We start from the raw sequence: 27,660 nt of genomic DNA, 5'->3' as shown, positions 1-27,660 counted from the left end.
TTTGAGCCTTACGTCCTCCATTTCCATGCCGCATTCCTCAAGGAAGGACCTCAGGAGCTTTCCTGCAGCCTGAGAGACGGCTCTGTCTTCCACTGTCAGGTTGTCAATCGCCTTCAACACGACTTCGTTGATCTGGCTGGGCGTGAGGTGCTCCCCAAAAGCCTGGCACAAAGAAGAAAGAAGAGGGAGTTTTCTTCTGCTCCACACTCTGACCATGTTTCAGTAGTCCAAGGGTGCCTTCACAAACCAAGTGAAAGACATCTCCACTCTGCCTTGAGAGGGTTGAACTAAGTGACCCCCACGTCCCTTCCAACTCTACAATTTGGTGATTCTATTTATGTGTTTATTTAAGTAGCTGAAAGATTTTACAACAAACAAAACTAAAAGTCAGGTGACGCCTTGCTATTTTCGATCCACATCTTAAATTGGTTATGACATTGGAACATGAAGAGGTTCAATCTAAAATCAGACTAGAAAATTTAAAAAAAAAATTCCTCCAGGAACAGAGAGGGTGAATAATAGTGGCTATCCGTTATATAACCAATGCCAAACAGACTGGGTGGGAACCTGCCGGCTGTGTGTTTAGTTCTTAATATACAACAAAAACACCCACCACAAGGTTGGCATAGTCCATTGGCTTGGCAGTGCCTTGTGAAAGATGCATTGAATGAGTCAACTTTTCCTATTCTTTTTCCGCCCTGAGGAGCCCAAGGTGGCAATGCATGGTTCTCTCTCCTCCCCATTTTAGTCTCATGAGGTAGGTTAGACTGAGAGACTGTGACTGACTCGTGAGTGGGGATGTGAACCCTAGCTCTCCCAGCACCTGGTAGAATTTCAGTAAGTAGAATTCTGCATGCAGTTTAGGCTACCGGGCACTTGTCTTTGAGCAATTTATTCTAATACAATGCATTTCTGAATGTTATTTACACTAATAGCTCACGCATGGATTTTTTACACACTGTTTGGCATTGCGAAATTCAAGGACATGTGAATTTCAAAGGCGGGTTGTGTTTCAGTTCTCCTGATGTTTCTGAAAGCCTTGATTTGATAGCTTTGGCTTCCAGTGTGAACTGCTCTGAATCTCTCCCTCATCCCTAGAAGGCGTGGGCTGCCTGAGGGCAGGCTGAAGTTGGTGGGGCAGGGCCCCATTGGCCCGAGTGAGCAAATCTTTGCTAACTGGGAGTGGCTGCGGTCTTAGCAATAAAGAGTACAAAAGGCCACCCCTACCTTGGCCACTTTTGCGATGTTGTAGTGGAAGAGGGAGGGCCCAGGGATGAAGAAGTCTTCTCGGACCCATCTAACCATGTTGCCTTTCTTATTTTTATTCCTCCTCTTCTCCAGTTCCTTACCTAAGCAGGGTCGGGTTTTGGAATATGCATGCAAAAGAACCCAGCATTAGTGCTCCCTGCTCAAAACCTCCAGTTTTCCCGCTGGGACCAACAAAAACAATTATTGGTTTCACCTCAAAAATTATAATTCAGAATTGGAAAAAAAGGTTCAGAAGGGGGCAACCAAAAGGACTGGGGTGCTTGTGGAGCAAATGCTGGTTGCAGCATTTGGGGGGCGGTTCCATTTAGAAAAACGGCGAGGAAGCGGAGACACAATGTATGGCTTGGAGAAAGTGGAGAGACAAAGCTTTCTCTCTTGCCCTCATAACATGAGAACAACTGGACCTCCAATGAAACTGAAGTTTCAGGATGGTCCTTCTTCTTGCAATGCACAGCTAAACTCCGGAACTCCCTGCCACAGGAGGCACTGATGGCCACGGACCAAGATGGCTTTCAAAGAAGATGAGGCAAATTCATGGAAGAGAAGGCTACCCATGGCTATTAGCCAGGATGGCTATGCTCTGCCTCCATGGTCAGAGGCAGCAAAGTACAGGAGTAGAAAGAGCTTGAATTCTGCTTGCTGGATTCCCACAAGCATCTGATCAACCCCTGTGGGAACAGGATGCTGGACTGGGCTGGGCCACTGGTCAGGTCCAGGAGGCTTTTCTGATGAACATCAGCAGTGAATTCCTCCCCAAGACTGCCCTCTCATCTCTGGCCAACGGGGTGTTGGCGTTAGGCCAGTGCTAGCACAATTCTGGCCCTCCTGAACTCCCTGATCAACCCCAGCAGCAGCCAGCATGGGCAACACTCAGGGATGATGGGAGTTGGAGCAGCCTCTGGAGGGCTACAGATCTCCCACCCTGCGGCTTACAAGAAACAAGCCATTTCCCAGCATCCCCCTCACCCATTTTGGCTATCATGATGTAATGGAGATGGTACAAGGCCTCCGCTGACTGCAGGCCAATCTCCTTCACGTTGTCTGCGAGGTGAAGGGACAAGAGCGCCACCAGCTGTCCAAGAAGGGGGAAATCCTGGGATACCTAAGAAGTGGAGAGAGAGAGAGATGCACAGTCAGCCCTCGTCCCACAGAGCCCAGCAAGAGAAAACCATCTGGCATGCTTTCAGAAGAAGAAGAAGAAGAGTTTGGATTTGATTTATTTATTTTTTAATGGATTTTTATTAAGATTTTAAAGGTTAGAAAAAAAAGATAAACAAATATCAATTTAAACAAACAAAAAAAAACAAAAACAGACAATTAAAAAAAACAAATCAAACCTTTACATAACTTTCTTTCCTTTACTTATTTCCTTGACTTCCTCACACCTCCCTTTTTTGTATTCTAGTTCAATTAGATATTTCAGCAAATCCTTTCCATCTTTGTTTTTATCCTAAAAATTTATCTTAATATACTATTGTCAGGGGTTCAGGAGCAGAGGCACAGGGAAGAGAGGAGATGGAGAGCGAAGGGGAAGAATCGTAGGAGAAGAGGACAGTGGACCGAGGGATTCCATGAGCCTCTCCAGCGAATCGGAAGATTCACAGAAGGGGGCGACAGGGGCCAGGGGTAGGGGGTTCCCAAGGGGAACGCCCCAGGAGCAAGGGGGCAGCAGGGACTCCCAGAGCAGTAGTTGGAAATCAGGACCAGCTTCCCCACCAGAGCAGAGTGGGGGGGAAGAGTCCCAAGGATCAGGGCCAGTGCATTCCCCACCAGGGAGAGAAGATAAGGCAGGGCTGACCACACCTCCATCGGAGAGTCAGACAACGGAGGGGAGGTCAGATCCGGCCAGTATCCCAGAAGAGGGAAGCAGTGACAGAAGTAGTGTAACGGTCAGGAGGAAGGTCACTGGGTTGGCGCAAGAGGCAAGTTCAAATGTACAGGAGCGTGGGACAGCAGAGAATGAGGATTGGGAACCGGGTCCTAAAGCCCGCCGGAGGGAGGGGGAGGAGCTAAGCGACTCAGCGTCGGAAGAGTCCAGAAAGGGCAGTGCCCCAGCGGGCAGGAGGACCCAGAGGAGGAGAGAGCAGCGTAAAAGGTGGGGCCGGGCTAGGATCTTAAACTGGTGTCATAGGGGAGGAGACTCAGACGGTACTTCGCTGGTCTAGGGTTAAGACGTAGAGCTGCACGCTGCGGCTTTGAAATGGAAACTGAACTTCAATAAAGACTTTTGTACATAACGACAGCCTGGCGTTGGTCCTCTGTGAGCTGGGACCTAGAGGCAGCTCTGACAGTAAGTACCGTCCCCTAAAAACCTCGCAACGTGAGTGGACGCAGCGAGGGGCGAAGATTGGTACTTCGCGCGCTCACGAAAGCAGCACAAGATGACTACCAAAGAGCAAATGGCAGCTCTGCAAAACGCAGTGACACAACTCAACGCAGAAATACTAGCGTCCAGGAGGAGAGAAACGGAAGCAGCTGCTGTCTGCAAGGATCTGCAAGCCAGGTTGGAAATGTTGACTAAACAGGGGCTACCGGGAGCCAGACCAGAGGGGATTGGGCTGGGAAAGAGAGGAGGCAGCCTTGTGTCTCATTTCGATGGGAGTCTGCAGCACTATCCTAACTTCAGAGCAGACGTGGTTTTTGCGCTAAAGTTACTGGAGAAGGACTTTAGAGATGAGCAGGAGAAAGTAGTCTTCATACTAACGCATCTCCATGGAGAAGCTAAAGCGTGGTTGCGCAATCTGTGGAGAGATAATGATCCAGCCCTCCAAAATGCGAATGCCTTCATTAAGGCAATGGATGCTTGTTTTTTATCTGCGACAGATGTAGATGTCGCTAGAAGAGAGATACATGGATTGAAACAAGGCAGAGCCACTGTGAAGCAATATCACTCCCGCTTTTTTGCATTGGTCAACGCGCTGGGATGGGAAAAAGATTCAGCAGCCGTCAGGGACCTGTTCTGGGAGGGGCTAAACGGGGCTATGAAAGACGAAATCGCAAGGGGGGAGAGACCCCAGAGCACTCAAGAAGTGGTCCAGAGAGCGCTAACGATTGGTGTGTGTCTGGAAGAACGTCCCTGGAGCAAAGACGAAGGGCGTTGGGGACGCACACCAGCAAGAGCACCTCCTTTCTTTCCCAGGGACTCAGCGCGCACTCAATCCACGCCTCCACTGGGAGGGGGAGAGGAGCCGATGGAGATAGGTGGTGCCAAGGCTCAGTCAGCAACCAGAGCCCTAACACCGGGAGCAGCCAAAGTGAAGCCTCCTAGAGGGAACAGGAAGTGTTACATCTGTGACAGTGCTCAGCACATGGCAAGAGAGTGCCCCCAGAGGCTCCACAAGCACACTGCAGCCTCAGCAACAGTAACAGAAGCAGTTCAGCAGAGAGAACCACAGCAGGGAAACGACGAAGTCTGGCTGGAAGCAGAGCCACTGGGGCCCAGCCAGACGAGTCAGTGAAGCAGTCCCCAGGAATCTTACAGCCCACAGACCCCCTCCCGCCCAAACCAGTGGTGCAGCTCACCGCAGCACTCCAGCTTCCCAATGGGCTCACCATGGAAGTCCCTATTACCATTGACTCTGGTAGCAATGCAGACTTTATAGGAGTGGATTTCATCAAGCAACATAGCATAGTGCTCCTGCCTGCCACGATGCCCCTGAAAGTAGTGACAGTCGATGGAAGAGAATTGCTGGGGGGACAGGTGGTACAGCAAACGCCGCCAATGGTGATGCGAATTGGAAATCACCGCGAAGTCATCAGCTTCAATGTCACCCAACTGTCAGACACGCCCATAGTATTGGGCATGAGCTGGTTGGACAGGCACAGCCCGGCATTGGCATGGTACCAGCGTAAATTGACCTTCTGCTCCTCCTACTGCGCAGAACATTGCATCATGACTAAAAAGGAGGACGAGGGGCAAGAGGAGGACCCACAGCTACAACTGGGCATGCTGCAAGCGGTACCCGACAAGTACAAGGCGTTTTTGGAGGTCTTCTGCGAGAAGGAAGCGGACAAGCTGCCTCCACACAGACCCTACGACTGCAAGATTGACCTCCTGCCGGGGGCGAAGCTGCCGAAGGGAAAACTGTATTCCATGTCTGAAGATGAACTGCAAGAGCTCAGGGAGTTCATAGATCACAACTTGAAGCGGGGATTCATCCGGGAATCCAAAGCAGTGGGGGGCAGTCCTGTGTTCTTCGTGAAGAAAAAAGACACGCCCCAAAAGAGGTTGGTAGTTGATTTCAGAATCTTAAACTCGAAAACCAAGCCCATGGCTTTCCCGATGCCCAAGATCGACGACTTGCTCGCGACGGTGAGGAAGGGACGCATCTTATACGCATGCGGGAGGGCGACGAGTGGAAGACGGCCATGTTTACGCCCTTGGGCACCTATGAATATAGGGTTATGCCGTTCGGTTTACAAAATGGCTCCCACTGCTTCCAAGCCTTCATGCATCACGTGTTAGCGGGGCTCCTCTACAAGAAGTGCATCTGCTTCCTAGACGACATTCTGATCTTCTCGGAATCGCAGGAAGCTCACGAGAGAGATGTCAAGGAAGTCCTGCAAAGACTACGGGAGCACAGGCTTTACGCCAAACTGGAGAAGTGCCAGTTCGACATGACGGAGGTGGATTTCCTGGGCTACAAGCTGTCCGACAAGGGAATCGCCATGGACAGCGCCAAGGTACGATCGGTATTGGACTGGAAAAGCCCGCGCAATCGGAAGGAGGTCCAGAAGTTTGTCGGCTTTGCCAACTTTTATCGCAAGTTTATCAAGGGTTTCGCTATGCAGACGGCGGCCATCACGGACACCCTCAGCTCCAAGAAGAAGAAGTTCATCTGGACGGAGCAGGCCGAGCAGTCCTTTCAGAAACTCAAGCGTCTCTTTGCTTCCGAAGAACAACTGCTACATGTGAACCCCATACATACATAAAGAAAGTTCTATCCTTCTTTGACACCAATTGGCCGACCATGCCCAGGAGAAAGGCCTCTGGTTTCTTCTGAAAGGTATACTTCAATACCTTTTTCATTTCATTATAGATCATCTCCCAGAAAGTCTTAATCCTTGGGCATGTCCACCAAAGGTGAAAAAATGTACCCTCAGTCTCTTTACATTTCCAACATTTATTATCGGGCAAATGATAAATTTTTGCAAGCTTGACTGGTGTCATGTACCACCTGTAAATCATTTTCATTAAGTTTTCTCTTAGGGCATTACATGCCGTGAATTTCATGCCTGTGGTCCATAACTGTTCCCAGTCAGCCATCATAATGTTATGTCCAACATCTTGTGCCCATTTAATCATAGCAGATTTCACCATTTCATCCTGAGTATTCCATTTCAACAGCAAGTTATACATTCTTGACAAATTCTTAGTTTTTGGATCTAACAGTTCTGTTTCCAATTTTGATTTTTCCACCAGAAAGCCAATTTTCTTATCCAAATTATAAGCCTCCATGTCAGAGCTGCCTCTAGGTCCCAGCTCACAGAGGACCAACGCTAGGCTGTAGTAATGTACAAAAGTCTTTATTGAAGTTCAGTTTCCATTTCAAAACCACAGCGTGCAGCCCTACGTCTTAAACCCTAGATCGGCGAAGTCCCGTCTGAGTCTCCTCCCCTATGACACCAGTTTAAGATCCTAGCCCTGCTCCACCTTTTACGCTGCTCTCTCCTCCTCTGGGTCCTCCTGCCCGCTGGGGCATTGCCCTTTCTGGACTCTTCCGACGCTGAGTCGCTTAGCTCCTCCCCCTCCCTCCAGCGGGCTTTAGGACCCGGTTCCCAATCCTCATTCTCTGCTGTCCCGCGCTCCTGTACATTTGAACTTGCCTCTCGCGCCAACCCAGTGACCTTTCTCCTAACCGTTACACTACTTCGGTCACTGCTTCCCTCTTTCGGGACACTGGCCGGATCTGACCTCTCCTCCGTTGTCCGACTTTCTGATGGAGGCGTGGTCAGCCCTGCCTTATCTTCTCTCCCTGGTGGGGAATGCACTGGCCCCGATCCTTGGGACTCTTCCCCCCCACTCTGCTCTGGTGGGGAAGCTGGTCCTGATTTCCAGCTACTGCTCTGGGAGTCCCTGCTGCCCCCTTGCTCCTGGGGCGTTCCCCTTGGGAACCCCCTACCCCTGGCCACTGGCGCCCCCTTCTGTGAATCTTCCGATTCGCTGGAGAGGCTCATGGAATCCCTTGGTCCACTGTCCTCTTCTCCTACGCTCCCCTCGGATTCCTCCCCTTCGCTCTCCATCTCCTCTCTTCCCTGTGCCTCTGCTCCTGAGCCCCTGACACTCCATTATTTGGTAATAATGAAGCCAATCTCGTACTTTGTTTTTTAGTTTTTCAAAACTCTGCAGTTTTAATCTGTCCCCTTCTTGTTCCAAAATTTCCCAATATTTCGGCCAATTGGCCTCCATATTGAGCTTTTTCTGAGCCTTTGCTTTCATTGGTGACAACCACCTTGGAGTTTTGTTTTCAAGCAAATCCTTATATCTTATCCAGACATTAAACAGTGCTTTCCTGACAATATGGTTTTTAAACGCTTTATGTGCTTTGACCTTGTCATACCACAGATATGCATGCCACCCAAATACATTATAAAACCTTCTAGGTCCAAAATGTCTATGTTTTCAAGAAGCAGCCATTCTCTCAGCCAACAAAATGCAGCTGATTCATAATAAAGCTTAAGGTCTGGCAGGGCAAATCCACCTCTTTCTTTAGCATCAGTTAGTATCTTAAATTTCTTGCCCTGCCAGACAAATCTAGAGATATCTTTCTGCCACTTCTTGAAACAATCCATTTTGTCCAAAATTTGCAGTGTTTGAAACAAAAACACCATCCTTGGCAATACATTCATTTTTATCGCAGCAATTCGGCCTAGGAATGATAACTTCAAATTTGTCCATATTTCTAGATCCTTTTTCACTTCCGCCCAACATTTTTCATAATTATCTTTAAATAAATTCACATTCTTAGCAGTCATTTTAACCCCTAATGTCAGGGACTCAGCGGGAGCGCAGGGAGGAGAAGAGATGGAGAGCGAGGGGGAGCAATCCGAGGGCAGCGTAGGAGAATATGACAGCAGCCCGAGAGATTCCATGAGCCTCTCCAGCGAATCGGAAGATTCACAGAAGGGGGCGCCGATGGGCAGGGCAAGGGGCGAGCCAAGGGGGACACCCCAGAAGCAAGGGGCCAGCGGGGACTCCCAGAGCAGCAGTTGGAAATCAGGACCAGCTTCCCCACCAGAGCGCAGTGGGGGGGAGGAGTTCCAGGTGTCAGAGCCCACATATGCACCACCAGCGAGAGAAGATGAGTCAGGGTTGACCACGCCTCCATCGGAGAGCGAGTTAACGGTCAAGAGGAAAGTTGCAGGCTGGGCGCGCGCGCCAAGTTCAAAGGTACAGGCGAGCGGCACAGAAGGTAGCCCGGATAGGGAACCAGGTCCTAAAGCCCGCCGGAAGGAGGGGCAAGAATTGTCAGGGTCAGCGTCAGAGGAGTCCAGGAAAGATGAGACCCTAGCGGGCAGGGGGGCCCAGAGGAGAAAGGAACTTAGGAAGAGGTGGAGCAAGGCGAGGGTCTTAAACTGGTGTGGAAGGGGAGGAGACTCAGATGGGACTTCGCCGGTCTAAGGTCGGGACGTAGAGCAGCACGCTGCGGCTTTAAAATGGAAACTGAATCTCAATAAAGACTTTTGTACATAACTACAGCCTAGCGTTGGTCCTCTGTGAGCTGGGACCTGGAGGCAGCTCTGACACCTAAGTATTTCACTTTCTTAACCAATGTTAATCCTGTCTCCTTCTGAAACTTCTCTCTCTCAATCACTGTTAGATTTTTCTCTAAAACCTTAGTTTTCAACTTATTCAACTTAAATCCTGCAACCTGACCAAATTCTTGAATCAATTCCAATACTCTTTTGGTACTAGATTCTGGCTCCTGTAGTGTCAATACCAAATCATCAGCAAATGCTTTCAATTTGTACTGTTTAGCTCCGACTTGTATACCTTTAACCAATTGGTCCTTTCTAATCATACTAAGCAGAACCTCCAGGACCGATATAAAAAACAATGGAGAGATTGGGCAACCTTGTTGTGTTCCTTTCTCAATCTTAAACTCCTCTGTGACTACATTGTTTACAATTAATTTAACTTTTTGTTCTGAATAGATTGCACCTATACCGTTTTCAAAACCTTGACCTACCCCCATTCCCTGTAAATTTTTCTTCATGAAACTCCAAGAAATATTGTCAAAGGCTTTCTCCGCGTCCACAAATATCAAAACTGCTTTGGTGTTAATATTCACTTGTAATTTTTCTAAAATGTTAATTATATTCCTCGTATTGTCAGACAAGTGTCTCCCCGGGAGAAAGCCCGCTTGATCTTTATGGATTTCTTCTACTAGTACCTTTTTTAGTCTTTTAGCCATAATATCAGCAAAAATTTTGTAATCCACATTGAGCAAAGATATGGGGCGGTAGTTCTTAAGCTGTGTCTTCTCAGACTCTGTTTTCGGTATAAGTGTAATATAAGCTTCCTTCCATGACTCTGGTGCCTTTTTCCCTTCCAGTATTTCATTGCAAACTTCCTTTAAAGGCTGTACTAGCCATTCTTTCAAGGATCTATAATATCTTGAAGTGAAACCATCCAGCCCTGGGGATTTGCCCAATTGCATGTTCTGAATGGCTCCTTCTACCTCCTGGTCTGTTATTTTATAATTCAACATTAGCTTATTTTCTTGAGAGATTTTTTGTAATCCATTTATTTTCAAAAATCGATCAATGTCCATTTCTTTCTGAGTCTCCTGTGTATATAGATGTTTAAAATACCTCTGAAAGCACTTCCTGATCTCCACTGGATTCTGTATATTCTTTCCCTCCACTTCCAAATTAGTAATAGTATTAAGTTTTTGTCTTTTTTCATTTGCCAAGCCAGCAGTTTCCCACATTTATTTGCCGATTCAAATGTCTTCTGTCTCATCTGTTTGATCTTCCATTCTATTTCCTGATTCATCAATTTCATTTTGCATAAAGTACTACTCCTCTTTTCTTAACTTTGTCTGATGAAATAAATTCATGTCCCAATCTTTTATTGCTCAATATCTTCCTGTGTAGCCTTATCACATGTGTTTCTTGTAGACAAATCAAATCCAATTGTTCTTTTTTTAATAAATGAAAGACTCTTGCCTTTTTTCCGGGGAATTGAGTCCATTCACATTCCAGCTTAATACTTGCAGTGCCATGATGTAGTTACTCTGCTTCTCCTCCAACAGCACTTAGTACTTTATCTATTTCTGTCATTGGTGTTGATTTCCCTCTTTTTGGTGAACTTCTGTCCAAAACTCCTGGCTCTTTTCCAAGTTCTTTCTGCAGATCTTCTCCATGGTTTCCCAAAAACTTATCTTTTTCCTCCACTGATCTTATCTTTATCTTTCTTCCTTTAAAGCTAAAGAATAGGCCTTGGGGAAATTCCCACCTGAAGATGATTTTGTTCCTTCTCAACAGGGCAACCAAATCTCCAAAGTTGGACCTAAGATCCAAAAGATGTTGTCAGGGACCTGACATTGGAGCGTGAGGTGGAGGCTGGGCTCCAAAGCGATGCAGGAGAGGGGACCAGCAGGGGGGAAGGAATTCAACGTAACACCAGTAGAGAAGGGAGGGAGATGGAGGATTCAGAGAGAGGTCTCCAGGACCCTTCATCTGAGACCAGTGGAGAGAGCACGGGCACGCCTCTGCCCACTCCTTCCTTGCGCAGAAGAGTCCCACGCAGGGAGAGTAGGCGGAGACTTGGCGTCAAACAGCTCTTATGCTGGAAGAGGTTCAAGAAACGCCCACTGACGGATTCTGCAAGCGACTGAACGACCACGGAGTGAGGGCTTTCAGCCAAAAGCATGGTTAGCCAGGCAATCTAGCCAAAAGTGACGGCAACTTACGCACAAATAACCCCTTATAACCATTACAGATGTTTTGGTATATCTTTAAAGATTTCCACTCTTGACTGCAGAATTGTCAAAGAATTCTGAAAGTGCAGACCCAAAATTTTATCTCTCTCTTATTTAGATTGGAGAGTAATCAGACAGTCCCTTATTTTATTCTTGTTTCCTCCTCTTCCAAGTCTGAAGGCCCTCACAATTTTGAATTCTTCTTGTTTCAAATCCAACTTCCAGAACTCTGCAAATTCCTGTGTCAGAAATTCTATCAAACTGCCCTTCTCTAATTCAGGTACAGCTCTAATCGTTAAATTCGTCTGTTTTTCCTTAAGTTCAATCATAGAAAGTGTCAATTTATGGTCCTCAATTTGCCTCTGTAGATCTGGGACTTTCTCTGTTTCCAATTGTGTTATCTTAAATTCCACAGCAGCAGCTTTTTCCTTAGCTTCATCTGCAGTCTGTCGGATCAAAGTAGATTCCTGCAACAATTTCTGAATAGATTCTGTATTAGTGTTCACCTTTTGTCCCAAGCTATTTAAGCTTTCTGTATTTAAGTCAATTTTAGTGGTTGCTGCGTCTACCTTCACTTTTGCCTCGTTCACTGTCATCTTTGTCTCTTCAGCCGTCTTATTTGTCTCTTCGACCCTCTTATTAAGTTGCTCCAAAGATTCATTAATCTTGGCCAGTGCAATCACTAAAACATCTTCTGATGACATTCCACTAGGCTTAGATTGTGTTGGTACAGTCGCAGATGGGGTAGGGAGACCAACGGCTGATGGTCTTCACTGCCAAATCTTCCCAGACCTTGTTGTTTTGTCTGGGAATGACGAGTCTACTTTTTCTTTCCCATGTGCCATAACACTTAAACAATAGAAGAGCCAAGGTCAATCCCAGCTACACAGTTTCTCTTTGCAAGTGGAAAATTCCCCTAGTATCAATTTCAGAAACTTCCTCTAGGTGGAAACAGTTGCAATAGTCCAAAATGACACCTTTTAAACTCAAATAAAAAAAAAAACATTTCCAATTTTTTGTTACTTTCCAGTTACTTTCCCTCCTTTTTAAGAGCAGAAGAGGACAACTAACCACAATGTATCTCTCTTGCTGAGCTAGCTGTCAGCAAGTCGTCTATTCACAGTTAATACGCAGTTCAAAGCACAATAGTCTTTGTCTATTGGCAGCCCGTTCCCAAGTTTTGAGCAGTGGATTTTAACTTCTTTCCCTCTCTCTTGCAGGTATATATAGTCCAAAACTCCCCCCTCCTTCCCCTGCTTCCTGGGGGGGGGGTTGATACTTTTTGTGTTAGGAAATTAATCCTTTCCAGTCGGATTTCCAAAACTTTAGCTTGTAGTCTCTTTGCTTTGATCTATTTACAAAAGCGGAAGGCGGACTTCCTGTTTAAACCTCCCCACATCGGTGCCAAATTAAGTCTTTTTCGTCCTTTTATACTTCCAATTTTTCCTATTCATGGGTAGTTGCTTTTGAGGTCGAATTGTCACAGGAAGAAGTCAGCGCTCTCCGGTAACGGCTGTGCGGCTTCGCTCCAAGGAAAAAGCAGTTGATTCACAGCACCGCGCCGCTCACCCCGCTTCGCTCCGGTATCGTAATCGGTATTCCCTGCGAATTGGGGGGCCCCAAAAGGTGCCCGCCGAATCCCACACTCACAGGCTTCTCCCGCCTGTGATTTTTGAAGGGTCTCCACTTCGCCGTAGCAGTACAGACCCGATTTCCTCGAGGCAGATCCCTCCTAGTCAGAAGGATTCCACCATTACCGATGGCGCTAACCCGAAAGTCCCCAAGAGTTTGGATTTGATATCCCGCCTTTCTCTCCCTTTAAGGAGTCTCAAAGCGGCTAACATTCTCCTTTCCCTTCCTCCCCCACAACAAACACTCTGTGAGGTGAGTGGGGCTGAGAGACTTCAAAGAAGTGTGACTGGCCCAAGGTCACCCAGCAGCTGCATGTGGAGGAGCGGAGACGTGAACCCGGTTCCCCAGATTAGGAGACTACCACTCTTAACCACTACACCACACTGGCTCTCAGTCGGCAAAGGTGGCAGAGGGGCACAGGGCAAGAGAGCTGTGCTTAGGTGGCCCTCCCTAGGCTTGCCCCAGGGCTTTTTCCCCAGCCAGAACTCACTGGAACTCAGTTCTGGCTGTTGAATGGTTGAATGTTGAATGGTTGAATGTTGAATGGCTGTGTCAGCATTTGGGTGTAGTATATAAGGAGCAGCACCTAGCTCTCCCATTACCCTGGGGGATTGGTTGGTGGTTGGGTCTGGTTTGTTGTTGATGTATTTAGTGTTTTTGTTTTTGTTATTAAAACCTTGTTTAAGTTATTTTTGAGTCCCTTTTTAATGCATGGTCTCCCCAGCAAGCTCTCTGCAGTGCTACTATACTGCAAATAGCTAACATCTTTGGTTATGGGCCCAGCTGCTGAGTGGATGACTGCATATTTTTGGACTCTGAGAAAGCTTTGAAAACTCCTTCTCCTGCTAGTGTAGTTTCTGTGGGTCTGGAAGAGTTCCAGAATGGTTGACCGGGTTCCAGAAGCTGAGAAGGCTCTGGTGTTCCCACAGCTAACAGATGAGAACTATAGTTTATGGTCTTTTCGGGTGGAGGCGCTTTTGACCTCTAGAGAAGTATGGACCTATGTAACTGATGACCCTCCTGACCCTGTAACTAATGCTTGGTCAAAAGGAGATGCAAAAGCCAGGGCAATAATTAATTTGGCAGTCAGCGACCAGCAAGTAGTCTATATAAGAAATAAGAAAACTGCCAAAGAAATGTGGGACAGTCTTGCAGCAGTGCATAAAGAGTCAGTGTCTGCATTGACGTTTTTCAAGCAGCTGTACCAGACCAAGTTGCAGCCTGGTAGTGATTTGGCAGCACACTTGAGACGTCTGGAGGCAATACACTGCGAATTAATTCGAAGGGACATGGAGATACCTTATATTCAGTATGTTTTTATCATTCTTTCTTCCCTTAATGAGGACTTTGATGGTGTAGCTAGCCAAATATCTGCCGTTCCACCAGCACAATTAACCGTGGAAGGGGTAACGGCATGATTAGCGGACTTCCGGGTTAGCGCCATCGGCAATGGCAGCATTCCTCTGACTGAGAGGAACCCGCTCCGTGTTATTCGGGTCGTACCGCCACGGCGAAGGCGGAGACCCTTTAGAAATCCCAGGCGGATGAAGCCTGGGAACGTGGGATTCGGTTGACACCAGGAGCGCCCCCCTACCCACAGGGAAACCCCTTTTCGGGGGTTCCGAAGTGACGTGGGGTGAGCGGTGCGGTGTTTTGAATCGACTGCTATTTTTACGGAGTGAAGCCGCGTAGCCGTTGCCAGAGAGCGCTGACTTTTTCTTGTGGACAAATGGATTTTAAACAACAACCCGTGAGTAGAACGGAAATTGGAATTCTAAAGTATTTAAAGTTTTTTTTTTAAAAAAAATTGGTACCAATCAGGGAAGGTCCAAACAGGAAGTCCGCCTCCCCTTTCTGTAAATAAACTGAAGCAAAGAACCAGTTAACTAAGGTCGTGGAGAGTTTTGTGTAAAGGACCTAAATTCCATTGATTGAAACTATCATCAATATCTTTTTTGGATGCGGGGGAACCTGCAGGAGAAGGTTAAAATCCGTGAAATTGAAGTGCCACATCCCCAGACCCGGGAGTGGTCTGTGTGAGCCCGTTGACAGTGATTTGACAGCTGTCAAGTTAGCTGTTAGGATACAAAAGAAGGACTTTGTTTCTACTGCCTGTTTTTGTTACAACTTTATGTTTAAAAGGAAGAAAGGAACTGTTATAATTCAATGTATGGGACCTTTGGGTCTGTGCTGGAAGGAGTGAAAAAGAATTTGAATCCCTCTAGAGGGAGCTTTGGGTTATTGTCGTAAGGATGCAGCTAAAGATAAAAGCCTTGAGAAACTAGTTTTTGACCTTGGACTATTTAAGTATGGCTGGTAGGAAGGAAATCGAGTGTGAACTGAACAGGACATTTTATCTCTTGGGAAAGCTGCAAGACCAGATAAATGTTATGGCTACTAACGTGGTAATCTTGGAAACAAAAGTAGGTTTTGGCAAAGAAGTGGACAAGAACCAAGCACAGGAACCTCTTTCAACTGAACAAATTGAAAAATTTGAAAAGGAGAATCTTGTTGTGAGCAAAGTGAGGAAAGGGGGAGCCGTAACCCTACAGAGGCAAATAGTGGATTACTACTTGAGGCCCTACATGATGACAGCTAGGAGAAGTAAATATTTGGAGATGGAAGCCTGGTTTGGCCTGGAAGATGAAAGATGGAGAGATCACCCTATGTGGAGATCAAATGACCTTTGGAATATAAATCCGAGCCAGGTGGAGATTGGAAGATTGGAGCTTTGGGGGCCTTTGGATTTGAAAAGAGTGTGAAACAAGATTTGGAATACTTTATAGGCCCTACTTTTAACTATGGAAGTTTGGCAGGAAGTAATATGATGACTGTTGGATTGGGGCTTCCCCAAGATCTGATTTTCAACATTAAAGACTATCAAAAAGACTGGCAGAGGGGACAGGAGAGAGACTTAAGAGCCTCGGATTTAAGATCTCCGGGCTGATGGTTTTCCGAGATTAATGGAACTATTGAAGGGCCGAAACTGGGGAGGGGATTTGGTGAAAGAAAATTGGGAATCTAAAGTATATATAATATAAATTTGTTTTTTTTTAATGAGAGATGGGAAAATCGCGGAATTGAATTTTTTCTTTGACCTTAGGGGAAATGTCTTAAGAATAAGTACAGATATATAAGTTTTAATGGGAAATAAGATTAAACAAAGTTAAAGTGGATGATAACTTGGTGAAGGAAAGAATGGAAAATTACAGTATATTAAGATAAGATATGAGGATAAAATTAAGATCAAGGATGTGTTGAAATATTTATATGAATTAAAATATAAAGAGGGGAAGTATAGTATGTTAAGATAAACTATTAGGATAAAAACAAGGTTGGAAGGATTTGCTAGAATATCTAACAGAATTAGAATACAAAAATGGGAGGCATGAGGAAGTCAAGGAAATAAGTGATTGCAACTAAGCGAGTTAAAGGTTTGATTTGCTTTTTTACTTTTTTTATTTTTACCTTTGTTTTTTATCTTTCTTTTTTCTGTATTTTGATATATGTATTGGTTTTTTTCTTATTTTCTTTTTTGACTGTATTTTTTCTTATTTTTTTGTAACCTTTAAAATCTTAATAAAAATTTATTAAAAAAAAATAACGCATGATTAATGGGCGAGTTGGATAGAAGGGAGGCTTGTGCCATAAGCACTCCTATTTCCAGAAACAATGAGGAACGCCATATGCAAACTTGTGTTGATACGACTGCATTTAAAGCTGCAAAGCGTTGTTGGTTCTGCAATAAGCAGGGACATTTTGCAAAGGACTGCAGATCCAAAAGAAAGCAAAGTACTCCCAAGTCTGTTTCTGTTCGTCAGTCACAGTCATCAGCCCAGCAGCCGACATTGTACCGTAAAGACAGAAACGAGCCGCGAGCTTTTCATGCTCGGACTACAGATCGTAAAAGAATTAAAGGTGCCAAGTGGAAGTCTTTTATTGTGGACTCAGGAGCATCTCAGCACATTTGCAACAATCGAAGCTTGTTTATCTCTTTCGAAGAGGATATTGGTAATGTACATTAAGCCAATTCACAAGTCTTGCAGTCGCTTGGCAGGGGTACTATTAAACTTGACTCTTTAAACATTACGATAGCGAACTGCATTTACTGCCCGTCAGTGGACAATTTATTGTCAGTAAGAAGTTTTGCTCATCAAGGCATAACTGTGCGTTTCTTAAAGTCAATGTGTGAGTTTTTCAATGGGAACAAACGTCTATTGTATGCCCGGGACTCTGATTATATAGACTGTATTTTCACACCTACTCCCAATCGCCTATAAATTGCAGAGCAGCACAGTCAAGCCAGGGGTTGAGGAGTGTAAGGCCACATTCCGGGTGTGTCCATGAAGCACACAGAATTCTGGGACACCTGAATTTTGCTGATGTAATTAAGACAAAGAATATTGTTAATGGTCTAAACTTAAAACCATGTAAATTCTTTATGCAATGTCTATCCTGTTGCAAGAATAAGATTAAGGTTGCACGCAAGGGTAGGTGCTCAGATAGGAAAATAACTGAGCCATTTGAGCATGTACATTGTGATTTAGTTGGGCCACTCCCACCATCATTAGGAGGTTCTAAGTACTGGCTTACCCTGATAGACCAGTATAGTAGATATTGTTGGACTTATGCAATAGCTGAGAAGTCCCAAGCATTTGAGAAGTACAGAGCTTTTTGCAACTGGGTAAAAATGCATTTTAACAAACCAATTAAGTATCTGTTTTCTGACCGGGGCGGGGAATTTTTTTCTGAGGCACAGGGGCCTACTCACGAGTTATCTTGCCCCCGAAGTCCCTGGCAAAATGGGCTTGTTGAAGTTGTGCAGCATGACCTGCAGGCAGGGGTTAAAACTTATCTGTACGATACTAATCTGCCCAAAGTCTTTTGGGCTGAAGCGCTCAATGCCTTTTGTTACGTTAGAAATCGCAGTTATCATTCTGGTTTAGATGTCACCCCCTATGAGAAGCTGTTTAAAAAACGCCCTAATCTGAAATACCTACGCATTTGGGATTCAGATGTAATTATGCATTATCCCGCTAAGCAGAAATTGGGTGAGTGTAGTGTTCTGAGAAAATTAATGGGCTACCAGAAGGGGGCGTACAGAATTTACATACCAGCAACTGGCAAATTTCGTATTACCAGACGCATGATACAAACTGTAAATTGGAATGGCGTTGCTGTTTTCCAAGATACTAACGGTATAAATGATACTGAGGAAGAAGAGGAAGAAGCAGCAGCAGCAGGAAATGGTCTTCTGAATTAATGGAACAAGACAAAAAGCCTGTTAAATCTGATAATTTGTTTGATGATTTAAAGTCACAGGCACCCGAGGGGAGGTTAGATTCTCTTGAGTTTTCTGACCGTGATCTTAGCCTACAGGCACCTCTTCAGTCTGACAATGATGATTTACAACCTGAAACTAGTAGTTTACTTAGTCCCATTAAGTCTGAGGAGTCTGACTCTCCTTCCGGACTGAGACGTTCAGACAGAAAGAGACAGAAGCCACAATGTTTTGCAGATGAACTTTTAAATACTGTGTATGCCAATAAGGCGGTTTTTGAGCCAAAAAGCTACAATGATGTTCAGAATTTACCTAAGCACCAAGTAAATTGGTATAAAGCTATCAACTCTGAGATAGCTTCTTTAAAAGAGCATAACACCTGGTCTCTTGTACCACAAACCCCAGATATGAGACTTATTGATTCAAAATGGGTTTAAGAAAATGCAAATGGGAAGGAAACGCCTATGGTATTTCCTAACAAAACTTTGTATCGTTCTGCTATAGGCAAGCTAAATTTCATTCAAAGAATCTCAAGACCAGATATAACTTATGCTTTTCACTTTCTGGCAAAATTTGTGGAAAAGCCCACTACGCAATGTTTCTCTGCTCTTAAGAGAGTGGTAATGTACCTTAAACATACCAAACATTATAGGTTGCAGTTTACATCATGTATTGACAAAGGTTTTGAAATTTTCTGCGATGCATCTCATGCAGTGGAACAAAATAAATGCAGGGGTGTGTCTGGTATGGTGTTTTGTTATAAAGGTTGTCCATTTGAATGGAAGTCCCAGACACAAACCATTATTTGTCTCTCCACAACAGAGAGTGAATTATGTGCATGCGTTCAGGCCACTCGTGATGTGGAATGGTATCTGCAAGTATTTGCAGACCTACAGATGAAAGTAACACTACTAGTAAGAGTTTACCTTGATTCCCAGAGCGGACTCGCTATCCTGTTTTCAGAGACCAATACGCAGCGCACTAGAGTCTTAAGGTTACGTTTACAGTTAGTAAAGAAACTAATTGCTGATGAAATGATTGTATTTCAATATGTTCCAGGTGACAATCAAATTGCAGACATTTTTACTAAAGCACTTCCAAAGGTTACACATGAAAGACATATACAAAATATGCTTTATGTTTTTGTTCCACAATGATGAACCGCAGGGGAAATGTTGAATGGTTTCTTTAAATGTAAAGGTTCATCATTGTTCCACCAGTTGTGTATGTCTTTAAGGGGCCAGAGCAAAATAACGAGACCCAGCTTTACAGCTGTGAAACATAGCAGGTGCTGAGTTGTATTGATTAAACTGTGTCAGCATTTGGGTATAGTATATAAGGAGCAGCACCTAGCTTTCCCATTACCCTGGGGGATGGGTTGGTGGTTGGGTCTGGTTTGTTGTTGGTGTATTTAGTGTATAAGGAGTTTTTGTTTTTGTTATTAAAATCTTGTTTAAGTTATTTTTGAGTCCCTTTTTATGCATTGTCTCCCCAGCAAGCTCTCTGCAGTGCTACTATACTGCAAAAAGCTAACACTGGCACCTCTCAGGTGGGCACTATTGCCATTATAAGAGAACAAGGGTGGTGAGTTTATGGTGAGTCCTGGCACCTCTTTTTCTAGAAAAATAGCACTGGCTGGCACCTTCCCCTGGAATGGCCATGCCATACAGCTTTCATCTAGTTCACACCTGAACTTTCCAACGCAATACGATTTGAAATTGCAGCGTTAAGCCTTGGTCACTCACATCAAAGTCCAAATGCTCGGAGACATATTTCAGGAGTACGTTGGTGGTCTTGACTGCTCTTTGCCTCTCACTGATTTTTGTGGAGTCAATCCAGCCATTTGTGTGCTGCGGGAGAGAAATCATCGTCATCACATGGAAGGAGAACCCTTAATCCAGGTTTGCAAATTCACAAAGCTTCATAGAGGGGACAAATTGCAAAAGGGGGTTGTTTTGTAAAGGAGAAAGTTTGCTGCAATTTGTTTATTATTATTATTATTATTATTATTATTATTAATAATAATAATAATAATAATAATACCCCACCTTTTTCCCAGACAGGGACTCGAGGCAGCTTAGTAGAATTAGATATTAATTGGCTCTTGGTTGCTTTTGTTTTATTATGCATTTTCTGTTCTGATTTTGTATTTTTATGTTGTGAACCGCCCTGCGACCTGTCATTGGTGTGTTTGTGTGTGTGATAATTACAACAATACAACATACACCTCACCACAGCCATAGCAATGGAATGCAGGAAGCATCCTTAGACCAAGCCCAGCCATTGATCCACAGGTAATGAGGGCTGGCAGTTGGCCCTTTGGCCTTTCAGACAGAGAGCCTTTTCCCAGCCCCACTGGAGATGCTGAGGACTGAACCTGGGAGCTTGGGCATGCAAGACAGATGCTCTGCCCCGAGCCACAGCCCTTCCCCATATGCCATCAGCAGAGGACATATCTTGTGTGCCTTGCACAAGCATTGCTAGCAGAACAGAGGCCCACTTGACCATCAGCACCCACAACCAGCGAGTTGACCACAGATGCCCCCCGTGCAATCATTTCAAGAGGGTCTGTCCTCCGGCATGGGAGCTGCTGCTTCCCCCTGCTCTGACACCTTGGGGACTCCCTTACCACTAATATCTTCTGCAGCGTCTCCAGAGAGGGGGCCTCCGACAGCAAGCTGGTGAGCATGTTGAGCCAGATGTAGATCGTCTCTTGATAACAGTCCTGGAAGGAGAGAAGCAAAAGCAGTTAGAAGCTGAAGACCCCCATGGAAATTCCATATGCTCAGGAGCCTTCTATTTTTTTTTTTAAATAATATTTATTAAAGATTTTCAAATATAACAAAAGAAAGAAAAACATCCAAATTTAAGGCCTTATTTTCAATATCATCTTTCCAGAACTTCCCCCTCCCCGCCCCCTCTTGTATTCCAATTCTTTCAAATAGATTCAACAAATTCTTACCCCAAATTTTAAAATTATTATCATTAACCCAATTTAAAAAATATTTCCCCATCCCCTAAAATCGACCTGTTCCCTTCCACGAGTTCCCCTCTTTAATATAAGGTACAGATTAACATAAAAGAATTAAAAAAAGAATAAAATATAATTTAACACCCTTTGGATTCCAAATTTCCCTCCCCACTTTCCCGGTTGCGTTCCCAATGTCCATCAAATCCACTGTCTCCTGGAGCTCCCACATCTGAACCATAATCTAAGCCATAATCCTTCATCAGTCCGCTTTGCCGTCTTTTTAGTAATCTTTACCGTCTTTTAATCATCTTTAATTTCAAATGTCCAATCTTAGAAAGGATCTATCTTCCAACTTTGTCCAGTTCTTGTTTTTCTTGTTGTTCTTGTTGTTCTCTCTTCTCCTCTTTTTTTTTTCTTTTTCCCCCCTGCTCTCCTGCACAAATGTTCTAATTCCAAAAAGCTTGTAATTCCTCTTCCTTACGTCAAGTCCCTTCCATTCTTCAATAGATAAATCTATTGTCTCCTTTAGTGTGTAGACCTCTGTAGACAAAATAGTGTTCCATTTCTGCAGTTTCCCAGGAGATAAAATGTCCGATTCAAATTCCATGCCAACGATACTTGTAATAACCCACAGCTCCTCTAGAGGGATTATAGTAACTCAGTTTCATTCCCGATCTCACCCACCAGTCAAAGTAACTTATTATTCCTTTTTTTAAACAGTTTATATCCAATTTATAACAAATGTAACCAGCAAAGTCCTCGTAACAAAGTTCTCTTTTTGTTCTTCAGTTTTGGCAGCTCCTTTGACAGCTGTCAAAACCTCTATTTCTCCTCTCCAGGCGCTCTCACGGATCGCTCCTGGGGTTTCCGGGGGGGGGGGTTGTATTTTAATTCACATTCCACTTTTCTCCTCCAGCCCAGCTTATAGTTTTCCATCGCGAAATTAATAACTTTATCAAAAAGAAAAGGTTGCGCTCGATCTTAGTTATCAGGTCCTTTGCTTTAGCTCCTCTACAACAGGGGGGAGGTTGACTTCCTTTTTATACCTCCCCCACTCACTCCGAATTTAAGAAAAAAATTATTCCCCTTTTTAATCCAAGTTCCAATTACTCACGGGTTGTTCTTTTAAGTCCAGATTTTCAATGGAAGAAGTCAGCGCTCTCCGCCAAATGGCATGCGGCTTCGCTCGGCAGGGGAAGCGGAGGACTCACAGCACCACCCCCCCCCCTGTCACCCGCTCCGCAGCCTTTAAAAAGGCTCCTTCGCGTGGTCGGGGGGGCGCAAACGGTGCCAGCCGAGTCACCATGCCCATGGGTTTCAGCGCCCATGGTTTTTGAGGGTCCCCGCGTCGCCGGCGCGGTAGAACCCAGCCCCTGCCGAGCAGACTCCCTCCGGAGCTCGGAGGGAGTCCACCATTCGGCGATGGCGCCAACCCGGAAGTCCGCTCTGGAGCCTTCTAGTCCAAATTCGTAACAAAGCTTATGCAGGGATTCAAGCAAGGCACACAAAGAGTCATAAACATCAAACGTTTCTTGATGTATGTAAGGTTACAGGTCATGCGATATAAAGATACAGGACTCCACACTGGGCTCAACTTCCTTGGGGTGTTCCAAGGCAGAGGGCCTTCTTGGTGGTGGGGCCCACCTCGTGGAACACCCTCCTATCAGATGTCAGAGAGATACATCATTATACTTCCATCTGAAGACATCGGAAGGCAGCCCTGCATAGGGAAGTTTTAAATATTTGATGTCTGGCTGTCTTTTAATTTGTTGGAAGCCGCCCAGAGTGGCTAGAGTAACCCAGTCAGATGGGCAGCATATAAACAAACAAGCAAACAAATAAAATTAAATGTAGCGTAGGAGGGAGGCATGAGAGTCACAAAATGCAGGCATGCAGGAATCATTCGTGGATGCATTCTAGCCAAAGGTGAAATGCAATAAATATGGAAACAGGATTAAAATCAAAAATATACACCCCAAGTCTCTGGCTGTTACATCATTGTGATGGGTCAAGTGTCTCGGGCAGCATTCTTTGCAGCTTACACGGCTCAGACTCTTTGCCCTCAAATCCTTTAACCTGGCAACCCCATTTTCCTCCAGAAGCAGAAGGTCCAGTCACCTGGCTCTGTGTTGCCGGCACGGAGCTCCCGGCTTTGACCTTCGTAACCTGCAATGATGGCAATTGGAAGACCTTCCTGATGGTTTTTTGTAGCAGCTGAGACCGGAGCAGGGGGTCCATGCATGGTCTCAAGGCACTGAAAAGAGAAAGAAGGGGAGAGGAAAGGATCAGCACCCACCAGTCCATAAACCTGGTGAAGAAATATGTACTGTGTCTGGCCGTACTTACGTCATGCGAATGATCGTTTCCATTGCGGAGTGTAAGATGGTGAGTGATGCCATTGGCTCCTCTTTGATGACCTCCTGTGGTGGGGAAGCACACAGCATGTCAGGGAACTGGAGGCGCCATCCCTGCCACCACACCAAGCCCTGAGTTGTGCTCTCTATCCAGCCCACTTGACAACTTCTTTGCAATTGGCAAGTGGGTCCTCCTAGGGGAGGAGAGTGGGCTTCCTGGATCTGGGAATAAGATCCCTTTTTCTCCTGGGCAGAGCTCTACCGCATAAGAACAGCATAAGATCAGCCTTCTGGACCAGGCCAAGGGCCCATCTAGTCCAGCATCCTCACAGCATTCTCACAGTGGCCAACCAGACGTCTGTGAGAAACCAGGGAGCAGACCATGAGCCCAAGAGCCCTCTCCCCGCCTGTGGCTTCCAGCAACTATATTCAGAAACATTGCTTCCTTCCTCTGTGGAGGTAGAACATAGCAATCATGGCTGGGAGCCATCGACAGCCCTCTCCTCCTGGGAGAACCTAGCCTCTTTTACTTAGGCACTGGTGACATCCTGCTGAGGTTGCCACAATGTAGGGCTGCCTTTCAAGTGGGTTTGGAAACTTGAGTTGGAGCAGAACGTGACCACCCAGAAATGGTTTGGGGCCAGATGATCAGAACATGCAACCCAGAGCTAGACCTACACAGCTATTTTTAAGAAAAAACGCTCTGAAAAGAAACCCCAGGAGATTCCCCCCTTTTTTTCTTTTTCTTTTTACTCACTGTGATGCAGAAGGTGAGCTCGTCTTTTTGGGGGAAGGTGACATATCCCACATTCGATTGCACAAGCGCCTTGGTTGTTAGAGTTGCTGCCTTCATAAAGCTCTTCTTCAAAGCCTCATTCTGAAAGGAGAAGGGATTTTATAAAATTGAGTTTGAATCAAAATCACAAGGAAACATAAAGCCACACTGACCTAATCCTAATTCTAATCCTTACCCTAACACTAACCCAATCCAAAAACAAAAAATTCCTTCCAGTAGCACCTTAAAGACCAAGTTAGTTCTTGGTATGAGCTTTCATGTGCATGCACACTTCTTCAGATACCAATCCAAAAATTAACCCTAACCCAGAAGTGGTCTTGTTAGATAGTTAAATTCATGTTAAATTGCTGTTTTAGGGTTTCTTTAAAAAAAGTCTGGAACAGATTAATCCATTTTGCATTACTTTCTATGGGAAAGCATGCCTTGGTTTGGAACGCTTTGGTTTCAGAATGGATTAAGTTTGAGAACCAAGGTACCACTGTAATGCCCCATCTGGTCCTAAGTGTGGAGCCAGTATACACCCCAGTCTACAACCCTTCGGTGGATGAAGCCAAAAACCCTGCCCTAGGGCACAGTCTGAAGGCATGTGGTGCAAGGACCTTGATGGAGCTCAGGAGGTCTGCTCAGTGCCTGGATGGTGACCACGGGGGAAATGGTTGCACACCTCCTGGAGACGTATGACAGGAGAAAGGCAGAATATACCATATTTTTTCGAGTATAAGACACCCCCTATTGGGGGGGACTCCAAATTAAAAAAATGGGGGAAGGATTGCCCAGAGTTGCTGAGCTTTTCGGGGGTAGGATTACCCACAGTTGTTCAGCTATATGGGGGAGGGGATTCCAAAAATTGCTCACCCGCTGAACCTATGCTGCCACTCACACATGTCGCAAAACCCACCTATTGTCTGTCCCTCGCCGGCAGAAACCGCCAATCGCATTCCCAATTTCTGCAGCGACAGCCAATCAACACCACCCCTTGCCGCAGCCACCAATAACGCACACAATAGCTGTTGACTATCTCCAGCTTGCAGCGGCAACCAAACCCACGTCCCTCCTATGCACTCTCTGTGTATAAGATGACCCTCATTTTTAAACATCATTTTTTAATAATAATAAAAAAAAACCTCGTCTTATACACGGAAAAGTATGGTATAGCTGAGAGAACAAACAACAGGAGTCCGTGTGATAATCAGAGCCATACCTTCCTGCTGTTCTGGAATTGGAAGAGGAGCTCCTCTGTGATGAGGTCTATAAAAAGGGGGAGGTCATCCTGCCGTGCCCCGGATGCAATTTGACCACAGCAAAGGATGACGGTGATACTGGCATTCGTCTCGCTAGTATTCTGGAGGGAAAGGATGGGGAAAGTGAGTTTGGGAACCTTAAGTGCAATTGGAGACAAATCACCATTTAGTTGGGACCTTTTAGCAGCTGGGAAAATATTAGTAGTCAGTAAGTTGTTGTGCGAAAGGTGGAGGGCACAAGGAGAAGGGGACAACAGAGGACGAGATGGCTGGACAGCGTTCTTGAAGCTACCAGCATGAGTTTGACCAAGCTGCGGGAGGCAGTGGAAGACAGGAGTGCCTGGCGTGCTCTGGTCCAGGGGGTCATGAAGAGTCGGACATGACTAAACGACTAAGCAACAACAACAAGTTGTTGTGCAGACTTACAAATTTTGTATTTTTTTTCCTCCAGGAAACTCAAACTGCTGGCAAGCCAGGGCTCCCCCACCCTATATATGTGCATCGGGTTCTTCCTGCCTAAATGTAGAGCCTGACATTTGACCCTATTGAATTCCATTTTGTTAGTTTGGGCCCAGTTCTCCAATCTGTTAAGGTTATCTTGAATCCCGATTCTGTCTTCTGTGGCATTGGCTACCCTTCCCAGTTTGGTGTCATCTGCAAATTTGATGAGCATCCCCTCAATTCCTTCATCCAAGTCTTTTATTTTAAAAAAAGTGGAACAACAACGGGCCAGGACAGAAACCTGTGACACCCCACTGGTCACTTTTTCCCCAGGATGATGAGGAACCATGAAGGTGTTCTCTTTGGGTTCGGTCAGTCAACCAGGGAGAAAGTGCAGGACAGTGTAGGGTAGACTGACCACTGGTGCTCTTTTCCATGGGAGCTGCTTTTAAAAAATTAAAATGAACCAGGTGGATCTGCTCATCTTCTCCATAGTGAGGGTTGGGAAATTTCCTTGGTCATTTACCAACTCACAGCAAAAATCCAGAGGTACCACACTCCTGGGTTTCATTTCTCTTGGATGGCAGAGCACAAGAGAGTTCAGGGCTGCGTTCAGATGTAACAATAAACCAGAGGGCATCAACATAGGTTGGCCTCTAGCTCCCATCAGCCTCAGCCAGCATGGCCAGAGGTCAGGAGGGATGGGAGTGGCAGTCTGTAGCATCTGAAGGGCACCATTTTGGTTACCTCTGTGATAAACTATGGTTTATTATTGTGTGAATGAGCCTTGGACTCATCGGCTCCTGCTCCCTTCTCCTCTAGCACAGTTGCAAAACGGAGACCGGAAGCTTGAGGGAAGTTAACTGAAAGTGGAAGGAAAAGGATCTGATCTCCTTCCAGCTGGGTTGGAGAATTGGAGAGTCGGGGGCACATGACCCCAAGGCCCCCTCAGGTTATGGAACTGTTAGATCCACATGCAGTTACTATGCCTTGTGAGATAAGATGGCGCCCAGTACACTTCTGCTGCGCCGATGGACGTCTGTGCCGATAGAAAACTTGAGCTCCCTTAGCTCTCTTAGCAAAGTCCTTAGCAGAGTTTTGCAGCGGCAGAAACTGTTGCCTTGTGTGTGGATAATAAATCAGACTGAATGCAGGCTTCTTGCTAAACTCCAACAGTCTTTTAATGAGTAGAAAAACATCATAAATCAGCCCGGCAAAAGAGCAGACATCCTTTCGCCTCTCAGCCAAAAATGAAAGAAACTCACACACAAAGAAAGATTCCCGTATATGAACATAACCATGCCTCAGAATGTGAGACGTCACACAGAACTGTTTAACCCTGTAAGTTCTGATTCTCCTCACATGCCTTTGTAATAATTCGCTTAATTGACAAATATATGGAGGTGAACACAGAGAGCGACACTCAACTATGCTTTGCTTCAAGTAGACCTGTCGAAATGAATGGACCTAACTTAGTCATCTTCATTAAATTCAGTGGGTCTACTCTAGAACATAGTTGAATGGGGCCAGCAGGCACTCCCGTAAGGCAGAAGAACTCTTGCACGAGAGCAAATTTGGCAGGGGATGCAGCTGAAACCTCTCCCCTCTTTCTCTCTGCCTCTCCCAGCCTGCCGCCTGCCTTCTCTCTTGGGTTCTGCTCCCTCCCCTCAGTTGGAGAGGTGTCCCCTCTTCCAAACTCTAAGAGGTTCTTCATTCAAAGCTTTCTGACAGCAGAACACTCTCCCTTGG

The 27,660-nt window shown here is 45.5% G+C and overlaps 2 protein-coding genes across 2 annotated transcripts in view; both read right to left on the bottom strand.

Annotated features, from left to right (window-relative positions):
• Nucleotides 1–24,165, bottom strand: LOC307219940 (maestro heat-like repeat-containing protein family member 7). Its single transcript, XM_079983522.1, has 8 exons — nucleotides 23,426–24,165; nucleotides 23,198–23,333; nucleotides 20,738–20,833; nucleotides 19,645–19,958; nucleotides 13,207–13,592; nucleotides 2,236–2,441; nucleotides 1,228–1,283; nucleotides 1–162 (listed from the first exon to the last, which is right to left on the bottom strand). The coding sequence occupies exons 1-4, from the start codon at nucleotides 23,521–23,523 to the stop codon at nucleotides 19,791–19,793; spliced, it is 498 nt and encodes a 165-aa protein (XP_079839648.1). The 5' UTR covers nucleotides 23,524–24,165; the 3' UTR covers nucleotides 1–162; nucleotides 1,228–1,283; nucleotides 2,236–2,441; nucleotides 13,207–13,592; nucleotides 19,645–19,790.
• The window catches only part of LOC307224147 (maestro heat-like repeat family member 5), a gene marked incomplete at its 3' end in the record, with an annotated part of 23,966 nt that continues 19,885 nt past the window's right edge, over nucleotides 23,580–27,660 (bottom strand). The window contains exons 6-8 of the mRNA XM_079990644.1: nucleotides 25,431–25,571; nucleotides 24,191–24,310; nucleotides 23,580–23,627 (exon numbers count right to left, since the gene is read on the bottom strand). Coding sequence (XP_079846770.1) covers nucleotides 23,580–23,627; nucleotides 24,191–24,310; nucleotides 25,431–25,571 — 309 coding nt within the window. The remainder of the gene's footprint in view (nucleotides 23,628–24,190; nucleotides 24,311–25,430; nucleotides 25,572–27,660) is intronic.

Source organism: Podarcis cretensis (assembly GCF_951804945.1).
Source record: "Podarcis cretensis genome assembly, chromosome: 1".
Lineage (NCBI taxonomy): Eukaryota > Metazoa > Chordata > Lepidosauria > Squamata > Lacertidae > Podarcis > Podarcis cretensis.
The sequence above is the reverse complement of the archived record's forward strand: the minus strand, read 5'-3'. Positions and strand labels throughout refer to the sequence as shown.

What these genes read in the sequence shown, in the direction of transcription:
- LOC307219940 (XM_079983522.1), bottom strand. Translation starts at nt 23,523, where the DNA reads ATGCTGTGTGCTTCCCCACCACAGGAGGTCATCAAAGAGGAGCCAATG. An exon ending in GAAACGATCATTCGCATGAC is followed by an intron (nt 23,334 to 23,425) that starts GTAAGTACGGCC and finishes TTCTCTTTTCAG; the next exon opens with TGCCTTGAGACCATGCATGG. An exon ending in TGCCGGCAACACAGAGCCAG is followed by an intron (nt 20,834 to 23,197) that starts GTGACTGGACCT and finishes CTCTCCTTCCAG; the next exon opens with GACTGTTATCAAGAGACGAT.